This window comes from Pteropus medius, unplaced genomic scaffold (genome assembly GCF_902729225.1).
Source record: "Pteropus medius unplaced genomic scaffold, Ma_sr-lr_union100, whole genome shotgun sequence".
In the NCBI taxonomy this organism is placed as follows: domain Eukaryota; kingdom Metazoa; phylum Chordata; class Mammalia; order Chiroptera; family Pteropodidae; genus Pteropus; species Pteropus medius.
Window position 1 is genome coordinate 306,667 of NW_024346771.1, and position 24,711 is coordinate 331,377.

Sequence of the window (24,711 nt, forward strand, 5' to 3'; positions counted from 1 at the left end):
CACAGTGCACATGGGTACCTTTTATTCCACATCCTCACCAACACCTGTTTGTTGATGTATTGATGATAGCCATTCTGACAGTTGTGAGGTGGTATCTCACTGTGGTTTTAATTTGTGTTTCTCTGATGATTAGTGATATTGAGCATCTTTTCAAATGTTGTCTATTGGTCATTAGTACGTCCTCATTTAAGAAATAGCGATTCAGGTTCTCTGCCCATTTTTTAATCAGATTGTTGTTGTTGTTGTTGTTGTTTGGTGTTAAATTATATGAGTTCTTTATAAATTTTAGATATTAAGCCTTTATCAGATGTGTCATTGGTGAATATCTTCTATTCAGTAGATTGTCTTTCCATTTTGTTGACGATTTCCTTTGCTGTGCAAACTTTTTAGTTTGATGTGGTTCCATTTGTTAATTTTTCTCTTTTGTTTCCCTTCGTCTGATGAATTATGTTCAAAAATATATATATTACTATAAACAATGTCAGAGTTTACTGCCTGCATTTTCTTCTAGGAGTTTTATAGTTTGAGGTCTTACATTTAAGTTTATTGTTATTTAAGTTTATTGTTATTTATGGCGGAAGAAATGGTCTAGCTTCATTATTTTGCATGTATCTGTCCATTTTCCAACACCATATATTGAAGAGGCTGTCTTTACCCCAGTATATATTCTTGCCTTGTTTGTCATAGATTAATTGACCATACATGTGTGGGTTTATTTTCTGGGCTCTCTATTCTGTTCCATTGATTTATGTATCTGAGTTTATGCTGTTTTAATTCCTACAGTTTTGTAGTATAGTTTGAAATCAGGTAGTGTGATTCTTCCAACTTTGTTCTTCATTCTCAATATTGCTTTAGCTGATCAGAGTCTTTTGTGGTTCCATATAAATTTTATGTTTATTCATGTGAGTTCTGTAAAACATGCCATTGAGTGTTTTAATAGGGACTGTAATGAAGCTGTAGATTGCTTTGGGTAGTATGGCTATTTTAATGATGTTGATTCTTCCTATCCATGAGCAAGATATATGCTTCCATTCATTTGTATCTTCTTCAATTTCTTCAATATCATAATTTTCCAAATGCAGGTCTTTTACCTCCTTAGTTAAATTTATTCCCAGGTATTTTTTTATGCAATTGTAAATGGGATTTTCTTAATTTTTTTTTCTGATAATTCATTATTGGTATATTAAAATACAATCAATTTGCAAATATTAATTTTGTATCCTACTAGTTTACTGAATTAAATTGCAGTTCTAATATGTTTTTGGTGGATGCTTTAGGGTTCTGTACATATAGTGTCATGTCATCTACAAATAATGACAGTTTTACTTCTTTCCAATTTGAATGCCTTTTACTTCTTTTTTCTAGTCTGATTGCTGTGGCCAAGACTTCCAATATTATTTTGAATAGAAGTGGCGAAGGTGGACATCTTGTTCTTGATCTTGAGAAAACACTTTTAGCTTTTCACCATTGAGTATGATGTTAGGTGGGGGTTTGTCATACATGGCCTTTATTACACTGAGGTATATTCCCTCTCTTCCCACTTTGCTGAGAATTTTATCAAAAATGGATGCTAGATTTGTGCGATATTTTTTCTGCATCTATTGATCTGATCATATGATTTTTAACTTCCATTTTGTTTATATATCACATTAATTGATTTGTGGATATTGAACCAACCTTACATTTTAGGAATAAATCCCACTTGAATACGGTATATGATCTTTTAATGTATCTCTGAATCCAGTTTACTAATACTTTGTTGAGGATTTTTGCATCAATGTTCATCTGGAATATTGGTCTACAATCATCTTTTTTTAAATGTCTTTGTCTGGTTTTAGAGTCAAGTAATTATGGCCTCATAAAATGAGCTCAGGAGCCTTCCCTCCTTTTCAATTTTTTGTAATGGTTTGAGAAAGATTGTTACTAATTCTTCTCTGAATGTTTGGTAAAATTCACCTGTGAAGCCACCTAGTCCAGGACTTTTGTTTTTTGGTAGTGTTTTTTTGTTTGCTTGTTTTTGTTTTTGTTTTTTTAACTGATTCAATTTCTTATTAGTTTTTGGTCTGTCCATAATTTCTGTTTTTTCTTGATTCACTTTGGACTTTTTGCTGTTCTTTTCATGGTTCCTTTAAGTGTAAGGTTAGATTGTTTATTTGAGGTTTTTCTTGTTTACGAGGTAGACCTGTATTACTCTGAATTTCCCTCTGAGGACTGTTTTTGCTCTGTCCCATAGATTTTGAGTCATTGTGTTTTCATTTTTATTTGTCTCATAGTATCCCTTTATTTCTTCATTGATATCATTGTTAACCCATTCATTGTTCAGTAGCATGTTATTTAGCCTCTATGTGTTTATGTATTTTTCAGTTTTCTTCTTGTAGTTGACTTCTAGCTTCATACCATTGTGACTGGAGAAGGTATTTGTTTTGTGACCTAACCTATGGCCTACCTTGAAAAATATTTGATGTGTACTTGAGAAGAATATCTATTCTGCTACTTTAGGGTAAAATGTTCCAAAAATATCAATTAAATTCAACTGGTCTGTGTTATTTAAGGCTGCTGTTTCCTTGTTGATTTACTGCCTGGAAGATCTACCAATTGAAGTCAATAGGATGTTAAAGTCCCCTACTATGACTGTATTACTGTCAATCTCTCTCTTTATGCCCATGGATATTTGCTTTATATATTTAGGTGCTCCTCCATTGACTGTGTAAATATTTATAGGGGTTATATCTTCTTGTTGCATTGATCTCTTTATCATTATGATGTTTCTTTGTCTTGTTATAGCCCTTGTTTTAAAGCCCATATAAGTATTGCTACCCCAGCTTCTTTCTGTTTCCATTTGCATGAAATATATTTTTTCCATTCCTTTACTTTTGGTCTGTGTGTGACTTTTGATCTGAAGTGAGTCTCTAATAGACTACATATGTATGGGTCTTTTTTCTTATCCATTCAGCCACTCTATATCTTTTGTTGGTACATTTAGTCCATTTATATTTAAAGTAATTATTGATAGGTATATAGATATTGCCAATTTATTATTCACATTTATGATCTTTTTTTCCTTCTTCTTCTTAAAGAAGTCCCTTTAAGATTTCTTGTAATACTGGTTCAGTGGTGATAAACTCCTTTACCTTCTTCTTGTCTGGGAAGCTCTTTATCTGTCCTTGGAGGATAAACGATAGCTTTACTGGGTAGAGTAGTCTCAGTTATAGGTCCTTGCTTTTCATTACTTTGCCTATGTCATGCCAATCCTTTCTGGCTTGCAAAATTTTTGTTGAGAAATCAGCTGACAGTCTTATGGGAGATCCCTTATAGATAACTAACTGCTTTTCTCTTAGTGCTTTTAAGATTTTTTTCTTTGTCTTTAAACTAGCAATTTAATTATGATGTCTTGGTGTGGGCCTCTTTGAACAAAGATTTTCTCAAATGCCTGGCTCCAAAAAAAAAAAAAACCCAGAATGGGAGTAGCCCATTAAACCTTCCAACAGATGCTGTCTAGGAAGCCAATGCAGCTGAGAGGGCTGAGAGGGCCAGAACTTAGGTAAACATCTATGCCTGTCCTGCAGGGCACTGCCAAATCCACCAAAGCATATAAGCCAAAATTATGTAGGACAAGGTCCCAACTCCCGGCCCTGGCACCAGCCACTTTTTCCAGTAATGTGGGCTGCTTTCCCTATACCTGCAGCAGGGCTAAGGAATGGAAGATGGTGGCTGGTTTGCATATACCCTCTCTTAACTAAGAATAGTAGCCTCATCTTCATCCAGCACTCCCCTGGTTGTTATAAGGACCAACCAGGTTCTAGAGTTCTGAAAAAGTTTACTGCAATCTCTCTTTCCAACTCAATGGTTGCTTTGGTGGAAAGACCGACCAATCCTAAAGCTTTCTACTCCACTATTTTTCATGATGTCACTCTTTACACCTTGACTTTCAAGTTAATTATTTACCTTTCAACACCTAATATGGGACCAATCTAACCTTCTTCTCTCTCTAATGTCAATGCCAGAAATATTGAGAGGGATTGGAGAAAAGTCACATAGCCTTGTGAACTGGTACCAATCCATATCTATGGGATACAACCTCATCCATGCTCTCATAGTCACTTAAAATGATAATTCTTTCTCTTGTCCTTCATTAGTTTCCTCTCCATTCCCCACAAATGGCACGTCCAAATTTTCACCAGATTTCTCAAGCTCTAGGTCACTGTTGGCATCCTACTTCTCTATTTCTCTGAAGAAATAACACAAGGAAAGACTTTCCTCGATCTCCCACTCCTACACCAGCTACACCTACAGCCATTATGCAGCTCTGTCTTGGTTCAAAGGAAATGCTTTCCCTTTCCAAGTCTAAGGCTGGTATCTCCACCTGTACTCTCTACATCCATGCTTTCCTGTCTCTTTCATAACTTCATTTAATCAAATATTCCTTCAATACCCTCTCTAAACATACCTGATCTCCCATCTTTGAAGCAGAACCAAAAACATCTCTCTTGACCCAGGATGCCCCCCACCTAGCTAAGCCCCTTCAATGCTTCCTCATCACCCCTCACTACCTCGACCAAATAAAATTCAAATGCAATTTAGATTCCCAATCATTCATGAAAATTACATTCACTATGGTCACCAATGTTCCCAGATTTCCAGGATCCTTTTCAATTTGACTTGACTTTTCTGCAATACTGGCTCCAGATAATCACTTCCTCTGTCTTAAAACTGTCACTTTCCCAAGCTTTCATGACATCACTGTACTGTTTCTCCTCCTACCTCTCTAAATTAAGTACATCCTTTGCAGATTTTTCTTCCTTTGATTGCCAGCTAAATTCTGATCTTTGCTAAGGATTGCATTCTTGGTCCCCTGTTTCTTTTTAAATAGCTGCTCTCTCTGAAAAATCTGACCCACACTCATGAATGTAGTCATCACAGAATCACTCACCAATCTACATCTCTAGGACCACTCATTTAAATTCCATCCCCTCACAAATAGCTGTCTTCCTCATATCTCCTAAGATTGTCCCATGTCATCTCAAGTGCAACATGTCCACCCTAAACCTGCTGCTCCTCTTCCTGTAGTGTGCCACACCTAAGTTAACAGTATCCTTCACTTGTTTCAGTCAAAACTTGGGAGTGATTGTTCTTAACATCTCTGGAGCTTATATTCTAATGTGGAGTGGGAAAAATGAGTAAAGAAAAATATATTATTTCATATAATGATTATACTATGAAAAGGAATAGAGTAACTGGGTGAAGTGTCTTTAAATATAAGATCAGAGAACTGAAAAAGCAATAGCCTTCAAAGAGACTTCCTATTCTGAGTCTTCCCTCAATCCACTGCCTACTCTTCTTCAAGAATTTTCTAAAATATAAATTTGATCACGTTACTCTCCTGCTTAACAGCTTTTGACAGTTTCCCACTGCTTATAAGAGGCAAACTCCTTACTACAACAAATGGTTTTTCCTGATCTGGGACCCTGCCTTCCTCTCCAGGTTCATCTCTATCACTCAATGATTTGAGTGCCTACTGTGTGTGAGGTACTATTCTAGGTGTGAGGGACTTAGTGTGAACAGGGCAGGCAAAAATCCCAACACTCACAGAACTTATTTCTGTGGGAAAGAAAGATTTATTTATTTATTTAATAAATATGCAAAGAAATAAACAAATGTAATAAATAAATATGCAAAGAAATAAAAATTTTAAATAATGATAAATGATATGAAGAAAATAAAATGGCAAAGTGATGAGTAAATAAAATGATCAAGAAGGTCTCTTAGAAAAAGTGATCTTTGAGGTGAGATCTGAATGATGAGAAACAGGTAAGATCTCAGGTAAGAGAGCTTCAGGCAGAGGGAGCAACAGGTGTAAAGCTGCTCCTTCCAAAAGTAGGAACCAGCGGGGAATGTTCAAGAAACAGAGAGCAAGCCCGTGTGGCTGGAGCACAGGACAGGAGGAGGGAGGTCAGAGATGAGGTCAGAGTTAAGAAGGAATTAAACACTTAGGCATGGTGCCTTCCTTATTTCACCCCTTGATTTCCAAAGTATATTTGATGCTTCATATATATTATGCTCTTGCACCTCCTGCCTTTGCCAGTGATCTACTCTTCCCACTTAGGAAACTCCTATTCATCCTTCAAGACTTGGCTCAAATGCCTCCATGAAGCCTTGCCTAACTCCCCCTTCTAGGCTATTCAGTCTCCCCCTCTAGCTCCTTCACTACCAGGTACAAAGCAGTTCTATAGGGCAGACGTTTATCAGGCTGTATCCCAACTTATCTATATACACATACATCTATATTTACCACTGGACTGTGAGCCTCGTGAGGGCACAATCTCTTCACTTTCAGATTCTCACTGCATAGCTCAGTACCAAGAGGTATTTGATAAATGAACAAATTTTGTTCTACCAACAGCGACTAACAGACTGTGTTTGATAGAAATGAAATCTATTAATATATGATTCTTTGGAGCCAATCTACAATAGCAGCTACTTACACATTTAAATCTGATTCTAAACCACTGATTCAACAAACATTTATGTACCAATTTGTGCCAGGAGCTGGGGACACAACTGTGAACAGAGAGACATGTCAAGCAAATAATCAATTACTCAATTGCTTATGTACAGCAAGAATAAGTCCTATAAAGGATAAATACAGGGTGCCAGGAGCATATTTAACAGGGAGACCCTGCCTAGTCTGGGAGTCAGGAAAGGCTTCTTTGAGAAGTAACAATGGAACTGAGCTCTAAAGTATGAATAGGAACAATCAAAAAGGGCGAATATTCTCCCCAAAATGTATATGTTCAAATTGTCCAAGGCAGGATGAAGCATGATGTATTTAAGGCTAGTATAGCTGAATAAAGACAGGATCACAAGATGAAAGTAGCATCATTAATTCATAATACAGTAGATTGGGTTTATTTTATCTCTGTCAACAATAAAAGGAGAAATGGAGGAAAAACATGAAAGGCAATGCTGTAAATGAATTGCCTTAAACCTCTCTAAAATACTATCATTCTATGGCTCTTAAAATGTTTTATGTCGTAAGTAATTGGTAAGAACTATTAATACAAGTATCAAGTACTACAAAAATATATCTTTGGTGCTGTGGGAACACAATAATTTATGTACTTGTATTATGAGACTGTAAATTCCTTGAGGGCTGGTATTCTTATTCATCTTTATATTCAGTCCAGCAGCCAACACCCTCTAAGTCCTCAAACAGTTACTGAGTGAATGCTAGTTCATGTGACTCATAGTTTACGTTACTAATTGGCACACACCCTGTTCTAAGGTTAGTTGGCAGAAGCCTCTCTGAGAGAAACAGAGATTGAAGAAACAAAATATGTCATGATCTTTTTTTAGAACAAAAGGAATTTAAAATACCAAAATGGAGAAGATATCATTGAGAGTTATTTTGGAAGATAGACTAAAAACACTGTATTAAATATAGTGAAGGAAAATTAACCTGAAGAATAGGAAGAAAACTCAAGAACTGAAAAAAGTTAATAAAAACCAAGTTTCCTGGCATCAGAATGTTGCGGGCGGGGGTGGGGGGGAGGAGGGGTGCAGGGCAAGGAGGAAAAACAAAAAGAAATTTCAAAGTTTTAGATTTTCTGACAGCAGCTATAAGGAAAATAACATTTCCATGGCCATGAAGACAGAAATGCACCATGGATACATGGAGAAAAAGAAAATGAGCTGGGAAAAGGAGGTGATGGCTGGGACTAGAATAAACAATAGATTGTTCCACAAGGTCCAGTCTGTCTCTATTTTTCTCTCAAAAATGAGCAAGGAGTACTTCCTTCTGGCTCAGAAATGTTCCCACTCCTATAATGTATCTTAGCTGTTTGGCATGAAAAATCTGCTAGCCTTATAGGCTACAATAGCTTACCAGGGGCCAGGGAGAAGAAAAGGCTCCATTATTTTAAGTAAAAGAAGTACAAAGCCTCCTGTGCCTCCTTTTTTTTTTTATTTGAAAATATCCAGTATTTCAGTGCCTCTGAGCAAAATTTCAAAACACTCGAAAGAATACAAACATTTCAAGAAAGGACAGCCAAAAAGAAAAAAAATCACAATTAATTGTCTTAGAAAGAAATCTTATCCTTCTACAACAGCAACACTAGAAAGGGAAGTGAACTATCTTGGAATCTGACTCTTCTATTTCTCCTGAAAGTGAGAGATGGTCCTCCTGTCACAAAAAAACATTGCTTCCTAATCCTTTGTTCTTTGTGTCATGAATGACCTGATATCTGGGTTCTGATGAAAGCAATTTCATGGCCAATAACCTAATCTCCAAATCTAACCAAACATGATACTTCCAATCAGTTGTTTCCCTAGGAACACTCTCCTGCCTCTACTTCCAGACCATCTACTTCCCAGATTCACTTCAGTCTTGTTTTGCCAGCTTTTTGCTCCCAAATTTTTTTAATTTGGCAGGGGGCTCATTGTCCAGATCCTCAGTCTTCTTCTTTTCTATCCGTATAATCCCTACAAGAGAACACATCTACTTCTCCAGACTTTGCCTATGTCAACTGTTCTCAACTAGGAGTGATTCTACCCCCAGCATCATGGGGGCATTTAGCAATGTCTGGAGACATTTTTGGTTGTCAAAACTAGGAGAGTGAGATGCAATCTAGTGGATAGAGGCCAGGATACTGCTAAACATCCAGGATACTGCTAAACGTCCAGGACAGTGCTAAACGTCCAGGACAGCTCTCAACAACAGAGAATCACTTGGCCCAAAATGTCAACAGCATCACTGTTTAGAAACTCTAATCTACATAGATGATTTTTAATTTGCTATGCCCAAGCCACTGGGTGGGGACTTGGGGGGAGATTTGGGGGGAATACAGATGCAGGGATTAATCTGAGATGCATTATACCCTGAAAAAAAGAACTTCTATCTAAAGAAAATGAGCTATGCCTCAGTCTAAACCAGACCAATATTCTAACCACCTTTGAGATAATATCTCCACGTTCACATGTCTCAAGCCAAATACTTTATCATGTTCCCTTCTATCAACCTTCATCATCACCTAACTCATTCCTTCTCTTATAGTCTATATAATTTCTATCTTATCCTCCTGAACACCAACCCAGAAAAATTAGTAAATTTAAACTTCTTCCTCTTCCCTAATACTGAATTAAAGGCTAAGTTCTTGTGAAATCACTTTCATTATATTTCTTAAACCTATCCCTATGCCCTGCACTAACCACTATTCTTCCCCACTGCCCCAAGTTCAAGATGCCCTTTGGAGTCTAGTGCTTTGTAACAGACATTTTACGGTTTTGTTATTGTTTTTAAAGTAAGAAACACACATTGAAAGCAAATGGAGTATTGGAAAGAGCATATGCTTCAGAGTAAAAAGATAATTTGGAATTTTGGCTCTATTTATTAACTGAGTGACCCTGAACAACTTATTTTTCTGAGTCTCAGTTTCTTTCTCTGTAAAAATAGACATAATACTGAAATAACAGGTTTCCTTGTAAGGATAATGGAATCTGAAGTACTGTTATAGGTATTCGCTATATGGTAGCTATTAGGATAGTATAATTGTGATTAATCTACATATAGCTCTTATGCTATATTTACTTAAATGTTAAATTTGGGGTAGACTGAAAATATATACCATAATTATATTGTGTTTCTGAAATTTGTTAAGTTGCCCTGAATCTTTTTAAGTATAAACTAATTTTTTAGGTCTTCAATCCAGGTTTATTTGAAAAACTAACTCACACCAAAAGAAAGAAATGGAGAATTTTTGGAACAGCAACAGTTTTTTTTATGGTTATTATTTTATATAAATCAAGCCCAGATGACATGCACAGAACATATTTTAATAAGCCAGAATGTAGGCCTACTTTCATCTCTCTTAACCAAGCAAAATTGTTCTTAATTCACAAATTTAAAATTCTCCAAACAGGTTTCACAGCAGTGTATTCACTGTTGTATGAACCCAGCAATAGAGTGCTTACCACACAATGCACTTACTTGTTCCATGTAATGAAAGTTGCTCTCTGTGTTGAAATGCCAAGGCCAACAATTTGGTTCATCTCTATTCCTGCAGCTAAAGTTAAAGATAGATGCAACACATGTTTAAAAGCCAGTGAAGTTTTTTATCATAGTATGGAAAAGGAATCACTAAATATAATCTTTATGAAAATCATCTGGGGTTAGCATTTTAATAACACAATTGGAACTAATAAAGAAAGCATTATTAAGATGATTTTGTATTATTTTTTTACTTAAAGGGAAAAAAGTTTATTTCCTGATAATAACAAAATGGTCTTTTTTGCTTTGACTGTTAGAAAAAACACTGCTTACAGTCAATCAGATTGTATTTTCTTCCTGATAATACTAAAAAATTAGATCTTAATTTAAGCAATGACTAACCATAATAGAATCTGGTGGATGGTAATAAAGGAAAATCCCCAGGGAAAGTAGTATAATTATTGAAGCTCAGACTTTATTTTCTATACAAACAGATGCTAGGATGCAAATAAAAACGTAGTTTTTTTTAAAAAAAATCCAAATTTCTTAAAATATAGCAACTCAGGTGTTTTTTGTGATGTTCTTTTAAAAAAAGCATTTTACCTTGCTAGGCAAATTAGGGACGACTTTAATTTGAGCACTGAGAAAAACAAATCACCCCCTATACTCTTCTCTTTTCAAAAATATTTAACCTGAATCTAATCAGAAGGAAATAATCAGACAACCCCAAAATGCAGGACAGTCTACCAAATTTGTCTTTAATTTGAAAACTGTCGATGTCACAAAGAACATGCTCTAGATTAAAGGAGATTATACTGACTGACTGCTAAATGAAAGGTCTCATCTTTGGTTGGATTCTGGATCGAAAAAAAAAAAGGTCTTAATGACTGAAATAATGGGGGATATTGAAGAGTAAGTATTAGAAAATTTTACCATATTAATGTTATATTTCTATGTGATAATTGAATTGTGGTGAATAGAAGAATACTCCTTTTCTTTGGAAATAATGCTGAAATATTTAGGGATAACAGCTTATTAAATCATAACCAATCCTCAAATGGATCAGCCAAAAAAGTTTATAGAGAATGGTACAGTAAACATTGTAAAACATGTCTGAATCTCAGAGAAAGGTATACAGGTATCCTATGCACTATTCCTGAAAAAAATTTTCTAGGCTTTTAAGTATTTCAAACCAAAAAAGTGAGAAGAAGTAATTCAGCCAGAAAAATCAAGTAAAAGACCTTTTAGAATTTACATTAACAATATTCTTAAAGGTTACAGCAAAAACGTTCTTAAAGAGCTAAGATTTCAGACTATAGCTGCAGTCAGGAAAGCACTTTGCGTCAAAGAAAAAAAAATAAAACATAAACTTATTTCATAATAAAGGTTACTCAGCTGTAATTTCTGTCCATAGGAACTGTGTGTTTTAACTTTGTTTATAACCCTCTGACATTTTGTACCTAACAGGAAATCAAATAGGCACTAGCTATAACCTGGAATGAACAAGAAAGTTGAACCTTTATACTGTGGCTGAAAAATACTTAAAGCAGAGGACAGAGTAACTGTTACCTTTCCTTGACAAAGTGGTTCACTGTAAACTGTACATGTCCCCTGAAAATTACTGAGAAACTGTTGTGAAAGAAAAACAGCAAAACCGAATTGATATTGTCAAGAGAGCCATTTAAAATGGAGCCAGAAAGCCTCTAGAAAGCTGAGCTAACTCACCCCTTCCACATGAAACTGAACTTTTGAACTGGGCTAAACCAAACGGCTACATCCTGATATAGTTCCTGGAACTGGCTCTGCATCACTGAACTCTATTAAAAAATAAATTTTTTACCTAGTAATAGACATAAACAACTAATCACATATAGCATAGTGTAAGTCTGCTTGCCAGGACCAATCACAGCTCTGTCAAAGCAACTGGCATAACACCTTTGTAAGGCTCCCTTTTCCTGTCAAAAACTCTGTCCCTTTCTCTCATGCTCAGAATATAGTTGGAGTTTCTAACCAAATCAATGTTTCCAAATTGTAATTCTTAAAAGACTCCCAAATAAAGCCTTTGTTTACCGTTTCATTCTTGGTCAAAATTAATTGACACTGTGACCTCAATAAAATGTTATATGTATAATTATATTTAGGAAACCCACAAAATTCTATAGATGCCTGAGGAAAACTCTTATTGCAAACAAAACATACTTTACTATTTTTATTTTTATAAATTCAATTACCTTTGACAGATTCTTTTATTACAGCAACAAATTGAAGCCAGAGAACATCAGGATCAATTTCAACCCAGCCAAATTGAGGATAAAGACTCTCTATCTATGGAAAATATAAGATTTAGTAAAAACAATATTAGATCAAGTTAATAGTATCTGGGTCTTAAGATTGCTGGTTAAAGTCATTAACAACATGATTTTATTTAATTAGCTAATTCTTTTTATTGTTAAAGTGGAAAAATAATACATATATGAAATAAAAAAGGACAATATACTAACCAGTTTTCTTTAGTTCATGAGTTTACAAAAGATTTTGGCTTTATTTTCCAAGTTTTCTACACTGAAGATGTGTTATTTTTGTAATAAGAAAAAGTCAGACTTTTAATATACAAAAATTAACAAAGCACCAAGTTCTGTTTCAGACTACAGTGGAGCAAGCACACTCTATTCTATCTCTCCCACTTAATACAAATATAAAACCTGGAAAGAATACATGAAGCAGCTATTTGTGGACTCAGAAAAGTATATGGAGGCAGGACGAGTAGGTTAGAAGATAAGAATTCAAGTACCCCTGAACTGGTGGTAAGTTTCCCATTTTTCTTCTGGTATTACCTGGCCTGGGCTCAAGGCAGCCTGAAAACCAAAAGTGGGTAACAGAATGAAGTGGAAACCCCAGGAGATGCTCTCTTCTTTTGGCTACCACTCAGAGGGAATGGGAAAAATTTCCCATTTTTTCCACCCCTACCCCTTGCCTCCATATTTTTGTACCCAGTCTATCCCATAGTGGTGGCTGCAGCAGTAAGCACAAGCACCTAAAATATAAAGGGAGGTAAAACTTCCTCTCCAGTCAGAGGAATTGTGAATCTAAAAATTTAAGGTGAACCTCCATGGCTTTTTTCTCTCTGTGTGCTCTTGATGCCCACCCAGCCCCAGATGTGGGCATAAGAAGTGCCCAGTAGAATAGCATAATGAAAGCTCCAGATTTCTGGCAAAAAGACTCAAAAAGTATCAGGAAGATCTCAGAGAGGGAGGAGGAGCTTGTGAAAGCTACTCCAGAAAGTTGTATATTAATTTCTAGGCTCACCTCTAAGCTGAACATGTGTAAATGCAATCCTAAACAGCATAGCAAAGATGTAAAGAACAGAATTAAGGGAAAGACCACTGCCCAGGTCCTACACTGGCCACTGGGTGGCACATACACAGGGTATATCCAAATAGTACTGTCAAGATCTTGAAAACAGAACTAACATTGAATAACAGAAGGCTAATCAGAATTTGTAGCCTAAACCTAACTGAATTAATTGCCCACTGAAAGACAAATACCAACATTTATCATAGGATTTCCACAAGACCCAGAGTCTTATACCAGGATATTCAAAATGTCTAGGATATATTCCAAAATTAAAAGTTATATGAAGAACCAAAAAATCTCAATTCATGTGGAAAAAGATAATCAGTAGAGACCAACTCCAAGGTGACACAAGTATCTGATAAAGGCTTTAAAGTAGCTATTATAACAGTGTATCAAGAAGTGTGAATTATTTTGAAACAAATGGAAAAACAGAAAGTCTCAGCAAAGAAATAGAAGACATGAAGAAAAACAAAATGAAATTTTTAGAATTGAAAATACCATAATTAGGAGAATGAGAGAAATAGAGATGCTGGTCAAAAGGTATAAACTTTCAGTTATAAGATGAATAAGTTTTGAAGACCTAATGTACAACAGCATGGTGACTATAATAGTTAATAATGTATTGCACACTTGAAATGTGCTAAGAGAATTGTACAGTTGAAATTTGCTAAGAGAGTGGTGCTGAAGTGTTCCCAATATGCACAAACACAAATGGTAATCTTGTGAGGTGACGGGTATGTTAATTAGCTTGACTGTAGTAATCATTTCACAATTTATATGTATACCAAACATCACATTGTATATATTAAATATATAGAATTTTTATTTGTCAATCATACTTCAATAAAGCTGGAAAAAATAAATTAGAAAAATAAAAGTATAATAATTAAAATTAAAAAGCATACTGAATGTGCTTAATAGTAGAATAGAGATAGCAGGAGAATGTCAATAAACTTGAAGATAGATCAATAGAAAGCATTTAATATGAACAACAAAGAGAAATAAATGGAGAAAGCCTCAGCGGGGGAAAGAGCAAAAGGCCTACTATTTATGTCATCAGAGTTCCAGAAGAAGAAAAGAAAGAGTTGTATGCAGAAAAAAATTACTTCACAGTAGTAATAGTGCTAAAAACTTCCTTAATTCAGTGGAAGATTTAAAATCTATATACTCCAGAAGCTTAGAAAACTCCTAACAGAATAAGTCCAAAACCTTACCCATCCAGATTCATAATTAAAATAATGAAAAACAAAGAAAATCATTTGAAAGCAGCCAGATACATTGCATATACACATTGTATGCTGTACATGTCTTCAAAACAATGATCTGAATGACTGTAGATTTTCATCAGAACCATGAAGGCCAGAAGTAAGTAGCTCAACATTTTTAAAGTACTAAAAGAACTGTCATCCACAAGTTCCAGTAGGATTTTTTTTTTTTTTTGTAGATATAGGCATGATGAATTAAGATGCACTGTAAATGTATGGGGGGGAAAGTAAAGTATATTATAAGTAACTTTTTCTTGATTAAATGTTGAGATTATAATTTGGATATGTAGGGTTAAATAAAATATTGTATTAAAATAAAAAAAAGCCACCAATTTCATTACTTGTTCTTTAAAAGCAAAACATTAGTTCTTTCATAAGATGGAAGAATCTAAAATAGCTACCAAGTAACCAATGTCACTCCAACAAATTTAATAAAAAACAAACAAACAAATAAAAAGAACCTAAGGCTTCAGTTTAAAATGATAGCTTGAACATAGGTATTTTATCTCCAGTTGCTCCCAAGACCCAATTAAAATCAACTAAAATAAAAGCATTAAAAAAGTTTATGTAGAAGGACAATGAGAAGAAAGCAAACAGGTTCAGATCAGATTTTAACAAATATTTTTAATATCAACAGTGAGTGGGTGAGTGGTATATGGACAAGTGCATAGGAGAAAACTAATACCTTGCTCCCTGCTCAGATTATACAACATCTCTGCTCAACCTCTGACAGAGATTCTAGGGTAGAATCCAAAAATTAGAGGTACCTTCAGAGGCTGGGATGCCAGATGGGGCTGAACAAAGGGTTGGTTCGAAGTCTTTATAAGCATCCCCAATTCCCCTCTCCAGCCAGATTACTATCCCCCCAAACCCCCAAATAAGACCAGGTAGAAGGTTAGAGGTATACTCTCTGGGAGGTGGGGGTTGAACCAGAGAAGTTCTTTACTTGCAAATACCAGGTACAGCTGAGTGGAGTAAGACATATTACTGAAAATATATGCAGAGATAATCAACCAAAGATCACCATTTAAGGAAAATCCCTAACATGTAAGAAAAAGCCAAAATGTGAGGGGAAAAAAAGGAACTCTGAAGAAAAAGTGACAATGTGGGCAGCATGAGGGAGATATAGGGTGATATGAAAAAAGAACACAATGAGCTTATTGGAAACAAACAGATCTACCAAAATCTATTCTCCTACTATCAAATAATATTTCTGTTCTTTCCGAGTAAGACTTTCAAGACCACAGACTGTAATGGCTCGATGGCAATAAACACTTCCTAACCCCCAAAACTCAATGTGACGATCATCATTTCAAGTCTACAAAACTTCAGACTTGACGGTGGCACTCCAGGGTTACTTCCCCCAACTCCACCAACCCAGACAGCTCACCATTCCCAAACATGTCACAACAGTGAAATTAAATCTGCTTCTCTACCAAAGGAAAACCACACAAAAATTAAATCAAGAATATAATCAAATCTAAGAAGAAAATTTGTTTTGTTGCTTAAAAACAAAAGACAACAACCAGAATTTTTAATGTCCATGATTTAATAAACCAGATGCTAAGTAGCAACCTAGGTTAACAAGACTCTCTTTCTCAAAGAACTCAAACTATCTGAAATAAAGGACCAGTTGTTGTTTTTTTAAATTACTAATTCATTGTGAAACAGTTTTAAAAACATAATTAAAATAGACATCTGGTCAAGATGGCAGAGTAAGTAAGCACTGTGCTTACCTCTTCCCACAATCACATCAAAAATACAACTAAATTATAGAACCACCACCCTTGAGAAACACCTGAAGACTAGCTGAACAGAAGTCCTATAACTAAAAATATAAAAAAGAAGCTATGTGAAGACTGGTACAAGAGACAGAGACTTGAAAGGATCTGGTTCCACAACCATGTGGGCAGTTAAAAACCAGGAGGAACCCTCAGAGGAGCAAGGGATCCCAACCCCACACCAGGCTCCCAAGCCCATGTCAGGATCCCCAGCCCAAGAGCACCAGTGCAGGGAAGAGGAGTCCCCACAACACCTAGCTGTGAAAATGAGTGTCGATTCCATTCACGTAAGAAAGAGAGGATGCTCAGACATCCTCTTAAAGGGCCCAAGCACAGACACACTCATTCTCAAACAGTCGCCCTAAGCTCCAGTGAAGGGACAGCAGCTTGAAAGGCACCAGGGACATGCTAGGGAAAACTAAATTGTCTGGTTTCAGGAGGAGGGCTGGAGGAGTAGCTCCTTCCAGAACGGAAGTGCTGGTTAGCTACACTGTTCCTGTGTTGAACTCTCCTCCCACCAAGGCGGTCTGGCACAGGCAGGTGCCAAATCTGAGATCTCCATTAACCTGGCTAACATTGTTCGCCCTGCACTGTGATTCCATGAGATCCCACTCCACCAGCTCGCTCACCCACCCTGATATCCTCTAGCAGCTCCTCCACAGAAACAGCCTGCTTCAGTTCATCCTGCAGATTTTCTCAAAATCTCTCAAAGATCCACAAACCTCAAATAAGCAACAGTGAGCCTTTGGATGTTTTGTAACTCTTGCTAAGCAGCCCCAAGCCCAGCACAAGAGGTGAATAACTTCAACCTGCATTACAATTCCTTTCCAGTGGCCCCAAGCCTGGCATAAAGAGTTTCCAGTCTTTGCCAGGAATACAGCTTCAACTACGTAGCCACAAACCTGGCACAAGTGGCAGTGGCCTCAGATCACAGTATAGCCTCTCCCAAGCACCTCCAAGCCTAGCACAAGTGGTGACCAAGTACAAATCACTTTGCAGTGTCCATTAGGGGCTTACAAGTTGGGCACAAGCAGCAGCTGACCTTGGCCTATACCAGTGATCCACCTATATAGACTTAATAGATATTTTTAGAACATTTCAACCAAAGCAGCAGAATGTACATTCTTTTCAATTGCAATGGAACATTTTCTGGGGTAGACCACATGTCAGACCACGAAAAAGGTCTCAATAAATTTAAGAGTATTAAAATCACATCAAGCATCTTCTCCCATTACAATGGTATGAAACTAAAATCAATCACAAGAAGAAAACTGAAAAACACTCAAACATATGGAAGCTAAATAACATGCCACTAAACAATGAATGGGTTAACAACGAGATCAAGGAAGAAATCAAAAGATACTTTGAGACAAATGAAAATAACAACACAACAACCCAAAATCTATGAAACACAGCAAAAGCAGTTCTAAGTAGGAAATGCATAGTAATATAGGCCTATCTTAAAAAACAAGAAAAATTTCCAATAAACATTCTAACTTTACATCTAAAGGAACTAGAAAAAGACCAAACACAGCCCAAAGGGAGTAGAAAGAAGGAAATAATAAAGATCAGGGTGGAAATAAATGAATAGAGTCCAAAAAATAGAAAAGAGCAATGTAACCAGGAGCTAGTTCTATGAAAAGAAAAACAAAATTGATAAAAGTTTAACCAGATTCATTAAAAAAATAAGAGGACCCTAATAAGTAAAATCACAAATGACAGAGAAGTGACAACCAATACCACAGAAATACAAAGAATTATTAAGAAAATACTACAAACAATAACATACTAGCAAATTGAACAATCTGGAGAAAATGGATAAATTCCTAGAAACATGCCATCTTCCAACACTGAATCAAGAAGAAACAAAATCTGAACATACCAATAACTACAAATGAAGTCAAATCAATAATCAGAAAACTATCAACAAACAAAAGTCCTGGACCAGATGACTTCACAGGAGAATTTTACTAAACATTTAAAGAAGAATTAATATCTAACTTTCTCAACCATTACAAAAAACTGAAGAAGAAGGAAGGCTCCAGAACTGATTGTATGTGGCCAGCATTACTCTGGCTCCGAAACCAGACAGACATTACAAAAAAAAAAAAAAATTATAAGCCAATATCTCTGATGAACAGAGATGCAAAAATCCTCAACAAAATATTTGCAAACAAAATCCAGAAATACATTTAAAAAGACTATATACCATGATCAAGTGGGATTTACTCTCAGCTTCAAAGCTGGTTCCAAATCCACAAATCAATTAATGTGATACACCACACAAACAAAATGGAGCATAAAAATCCTATGATCATATCAACAGATGCAAAAGAAGTATTTCACAGATCCAGCATCTATTTATGATAAAAATTCTCAGCAAAGTGGGAATAGAGGGAACATACCTCAACAACATAAAGGCCACAAATAACAAACCCACACCTAACATTATACTCAATGGTGAAAATCTAAAAATGTTTTCCTTAAGATCAAGAATAAAACAAAGATGTCCACTTTCACTTCTTCTATTCAACATAGTATTGGAAATCCTAGCCACATCAATTAGACAAGAAAAAGAAGGAAAAGGCATCCAAATTGGAAAGAAGAAGTAAAACTGTTATTATTTGCAGACGACATACCATATAGAGAACCCGAAAAAGTCGACCAAAAAAACTATTAGAACTGATAAATTAATTGAGTAAAGTAGCAGGATACAAAATTAATATTGAGAAATCAGTTGTATTTTTATACACCAGTAATGAACTATCAGAAAGAGAAATTAAGAAAACAATCCCATTATTAATTACATAAAAAAAAAACCTAGAAATAAATTTAACCAAGGAGGTAAAGAACCTGTACTCAGAAAATTATGAGACGCTGAAGAAAGATACAAAAAAATAGAAGCATATATTGTGCTCAAGGACAGGAAGAATCAGTATCGTTAAAATGTCCATATTACCTAAAGCAATCTATAGATTCAATGCAATCTCTATCAAAATACCAATAACATTTTTCACAGAACTAGAACAAGTAATCCTAAAATTTATATGGAACCACAAAAGAATTCAAACAGTCAAAGCAATCTTGAGAAAGAAGAACAAAGTTGGAGGTAACATGCTACCTGATATCAAACTATACTACAAAGCTATAGGAATCAAAACAGCATGGTACTGGCATAAAAACAGATACATTTATCAATGTAACTGAATAGAGAGCTCAGAAAATAAACCCATGCATGTATGTCAATTAATCCATGACAAAGGAGGCAAGAATATAAAATGGGGTAAAGACAGTCTCAATAAATGGCGTTGGGAAAACTAGACAGAAACATGAAAAATAATGAAACTAGGCCACTTTCTTATACCACATACAAGAATAAACTCAAAATGGATTAAACATTTAATTGTAAGATCTGAAACCACAGAACTCCTAGAAGAAAACATAGGCAGTACTCTCTGACATTGCTCTTAGTAATATTTTTTTTGGATGAGTCTCCTCGGGCAAGAAAACAAAAGAAAGATAAATAAATGGGACTACATCAAACTAAAAAGTTTTTACACAGCAAAGGAAACCATCAATAAAATGGAAAGACAGCCTAAAGAATGGGAAGAGAGATTTGCCAATGATACATCCAAAAAAGGATTAATATCCAAAATTTATAAAGAACTCACACAACTTAACACCAAAATCAAAAAACAAACAATCTGATTACAAAATGAGTAGACCTGAATAGATATTTCTTCAGTGAGGACATACTGATGGCCAACAGATATATGAAAAGGTGCTCAACATTACTAATCATCAGAGAAATGCAAATTAAAACCACAATGTGATATGACTTCACACCTGCCAGAATGGCTATCATCAATAAATCAAGAAACAAGCGTTGGCAAGGATGCAGAGCTAAGGGAACCCTCATGCGCTGTTGGTAGGATCGCAAATTGGTGCATCCATTACAGAAAACAGTATGGAGGTTTTTAAAAAAGTAAAAATAGAACTACCATATAACCCAGCAATCACACTTTTTGGTATTTATCTGAAAAAATCCAAAACGCTAATTCGAAAAGATATATGCATCCCTATGTTCATTGCAGCATTATTTACAATAGCCAAGACATGCATGGTGTCAGGTCGGTACTAGACTTATTACATAAATGTCTAACATTAACCGTACACCTAAGTGTCCGTGTATAGATGATCAGATAAAGAAGAGATGGTACATACATACAATGGAATATTACTCGGCCATAAAAAAGAATGAAATCTTACGATTTGCAACAACATGGATAGACCTAAAGAGTATTATGCTAAGTGAAATAAGTCAGAGAAAGACAAATACCATATGATTTCACTTATATGTGAACAAAACAAATGAATGAACAAAACAGAAACAAACTCATAGAGTGAACAAACTGATGATTGCCCAATTGGAATGGGGTTGGGAGACTGCGTGAAACAGGTGAAAGGATTAAGAAGAGCAAATTAGTGGTTACAAAATAGTCATGAGGATGTATAGTTTACAGCATAGGGCATATAGTCAATAATGTCATAATAACAATGCATGGTGTCAGGTCGGTACTAGACTTATTACATAAATGTCTAACATAAGCCGTACACCTAAAACTAATAAAATATTGACCACTGACTGTAATTCAAAAATAAAAAAAACTCAGACAAAAAATTACATATGAAATAAAATTACATATAAAATAAAATCCCCAATGTTTTGTTATTAAGGTCAATGAACAAAAATTACTTTGCCAAATTGCTGCACGTGTCTACATCTTACTTTCTTTATCCAACCCCAGCAGTCCAGGAACCACACTTTAAGAAGCAGTGCTATAAAATTCCTACTACAATTTGAGAGACATTGCTTCTTAGATTAAGAAGTTTATAGCAACGTGCTATAAATCTAGTGCTTTGTCCTTTGATAGCAGGGACTTTTATTTTTTATTTATTCACTTATCTTTCCAGATACCTTCCCCACAGTTGAGTCTCAACAAACCATTCTATTTTTCTGCTGCTCACCGCAATACTGATTCATCTTTGAGATTCTTGCCTCATTTCTTAAAAACTAATGATTTGCCCCCAAATAATACAGCAACTGTGAAATCTTGTATGTTCTAACAATTTGTCTCCCTTTAGTTCCATATACTTAAATTCCTTTTTTAAAAAAAATCACTGCTTAAAACAAAAGGACTTTGTGTCTAGGATTATAAGGGAGACTATGTGAAAAGTATCATTATGTTGTGATACTCATAAAAAGATAAGGAGCACACAGTTGCTGAAGGACTGTGTCAACTTTCATCTATACTTTTTAGTTGCCATGGGAATGTGGTGTGTGGGTGGGTGGCCGGCCAGTGTTTCTACACAGGTTGCTAGTGAAGGGACCAGGGAGCTGCTGTAGTTCCAGCTCACTGTCCTGGTCTCCAAACCAGAACTGAAACCTGTTTTTTCAAAACAAATGCTCAAAGCAGTCATTTGGCTAGACCTGCTCCTGGGTAACCGCTGTGGTTGAAAAACAATTCTAAGAGGGTTGGAAGATGGGTGGGAATCCAAATAATGGGGAGTCTAGTGCTACGGAAATAGTTTAGGTAACTAATGGCTCCTTTTCTGATACTGCTAACATAAAAAAGATGTTGATATTGGAAAGAAGAGTAAATAGGAACCATAACTGATCAACATTATTTTGGGTATGCTGGAAATTGTGTAGAAATCTGCACTTCATTACAATGAGAACAGAATACCAGTCTGTTGGCTGCTTTACTAATAACAAGAATTTACTAATAACAACAACTATGACTTGGTAGGTTTCTCAAACCAGAAAAAGATATTTATGATTCTGAAAAATGAAAAGGAGAAAAGAAGTGACAATACAGTCTTCAAAAGTTGTTCAATACCTCCCATTGAAATCGGTTCAATATCTCCCATATCCATGGAAATCAGTTGCTTGCTCATGTGAGGAATCAGCACTTTGAAAAGTAGTTAATATTGATGACAACTGAAGAAGGGACAATAAAGCTAAACTCTATTATGATCTGAAAAAATAAAATGTAAATGAAAACGAGGCTGGAGCTCTATCAGGGAAGTGCAAGAAAATCCAAGCAAGTCAAAAAGCACCCTTTGTCTGGATACATGCAGCCTGCCCTTGCTCTGCGAGTCACCGCAGTCCCACCTAGATAAGGACGGCGAAGCAAATCCTCAGGTGACCAGAATGACAGCGAACGGCCCGGGTCACAAATTGAGGCCCACCTGGACTCAGCCTGGACTGGAAGAGATCGCCGGTTTCAACCCTGCTGGGAGAGGGAATGCGAAAATATGGCCAGACTGGGCGCGCTCAGGACCCAGGGCCCGCAGGTGCTGCTGATGGCCGTGTCCAGGCCGGATGAGACGAACCCGCGCATTTGCCTTCCCCGACCCGATCCCGGTGCTACGTGCGACCCTGACCCGCGGCCCCGACGCCCGTCCCCAGTCACCTTCTGGGCACTGGAGCCACGGATCCGCCCCGCGCGGTCATAGACGTGGCAGCGGATCACTGAGCTGCCCACGTCCAACCCCAGCACAAAGCCTGCGCACGGGGAGTTCGGCGAACACTGTTCCGGGCGCCCCTGCTCCGGGACGGTGGGCAGCCCAGACATCCTGATTCCATAAGCCTCTCAGCCGCAGCCGCCTATCCAGCAGGCGCGTTATACACACCAGGACCTCAGGGGCCGAGAGAGCCCCGCAGGGCCACCGCCCCCGGACCGCCCCCTCCGCGACATCCGGGAAGTGACTCCGCCCCTGCCGCGCGCGGGCCCCGCCCCGAGACCGTGACGTCACGGCTGCGCAGTGAACTTTTCGAGGCGCGGGCTTGTTTGGGCTGACCCAGTGAAGCTCGTGGAGGTGAGCGTAAGAGTGGTGGAATTCTGAGGTCCAAGCACACTGGCACAGCCTGATTCTCCAAAGGCCAACCGCTTTTTATGTTGACCAGGCCCTTAATTTTAATTATCGTCCATCTAAGCTCCCTGAGGCAATGCCTGCGTTTCTTTTAACCCGTTACATTCTATGAATCGCTATTAAGAAAAATAAAATGTCCTGAAAAGAAATTCAAAATTCAGACGAAAGTATTTAATAAACAGAGTTCTCCGCCGTCCCCTCCTCTCCGCTCCCCGCCCCCACCCCAGACTTCTTAAACTTTGCACATGCAATTCTCATCAATAAATACTTAGCAAATGAAATAAATAACAATGAGTTAGATCTTCTCTGCCCTCTGATGGGGAAGGAGGGACAAAGCCAGGGTGGCTGCTTTTACCATCAAGCTCCGACCCACTGGTTGCTTTTTCAGGAATTTGAAAGTTTCTTAAAGATCCTTTACCTTTCACTGGTGCCTAAAGAGCATGGGCTCTTTCAGGCATGTTGTAAACATGGACAGGAAGGAATCCTGTGGAAATTCAGACTCCTGCAGCTCCACTTCACCAGGCTGGAGCCCAAGAGTCTTCCTATGGGGTGGTCCAGCTCCCAGGGCCTGTAGGAAGTGGGAAGGTGTTACCTCTCCACTACCAGCAGCACTACCAAAAACAAAAAACAAACAAAAAAAAACCAGTGCCTGAAATGTATTATCTTCTTTTTCTAGAATTATAAAAGTAATATGAATATGTACTTTTCGTAAAAGCGGTTAACAGTACAGAGTGGTATATCAGTTAAAAAGTAAAGGATATTCATTTTTAACCAAATCGTTATTTTAACCAAATCGTGATGTTAATTAACTTGCTTTCAGCCAATTTTATTAAATTGGGTCCTTTGACTATATTACTTGAAGTTTGGAAAAGAACATTTTTTTCTCTTTATATGCTGTTCCTGTTCAATAGTAATCATTTGTTCCAAATGGCTTTAGGATGGCCTTCACCTGTGGTGAATATTTTGGTAAATCATATATATGTTAATCCCCAGTATTGTAATTTGACATAAATGACTAATGGATTGTGCACTGGTCAGAGTTGTCCAGAGAAACGAAACCAATAGGATAAAGCGAAGAGACTGAGATTTATTTTAAGGAATTGGCTCATGCTTGAGAGGATTGGCAAGTCCCAGGGCAGGCAGCAAGGCTAGAAATTCAAGTAAGAGTTGACGTTACAGTCTTGTAGAATTCTACAAGGGCAGCAAGGGGAAACTGTGGTTTCTGTGTTGCAGTCTTAATAATTTTTATTTCTCTGGGAAATCTCAATGTTTGCTCATGAGGCCTTCAACTGATTGGATGAGGCTCACCAACATTATGAAGAGTAATTTGCTTTACTCAATGTCTATTGGTTTAAATGTTAATCATAACTAAAAAAATATCCAATGACAGCAT

At 36.7% G+C, this 24,711-nt stretch overlaps 1 protein-coding gene across 3 annotated transcripts in view; it reads right to left on the bottom strand.

Moving 5' to 3' along the window:
- Positions 1 to 23,141, bottom strand: part of GK5 (glycerol kinase 5) — a 68,035-nt gene extending 44,894 nt beyond the window's left edge. Inside the window, exons 1-3 of one of the 3 annotated variants that reach the window (XM_039876465.1) lie at positions 22,859 to 23,141; positions 12,214 to 12,307; positions 9,983 to 10,058 (exon numbers count right to left, since the gene is read on the bottom strand). In XM_039876465.1, coding sequence (XP_039732399.1) covers positions 9,983 to 10,058; positions 12,214 to 12,307; positions 22,859 to 23,020 — 332 coding nt within the window. In that variant the 5' untranslated portion in view covers positions 23,021 to 23,141. The remainder of the gene's footprint in view (positions 1 to 9,982; positions 10,059 to 12,213; positions 12,308 to 22,858) is intronic. The other 2 variants (XM_039876466.1, XM_039876467.1) reach the window with 2 other exon arrangements.
- Between the last annotated feature and the right edge of the window lie 1,570 nt (positions 23,142 to 24,711).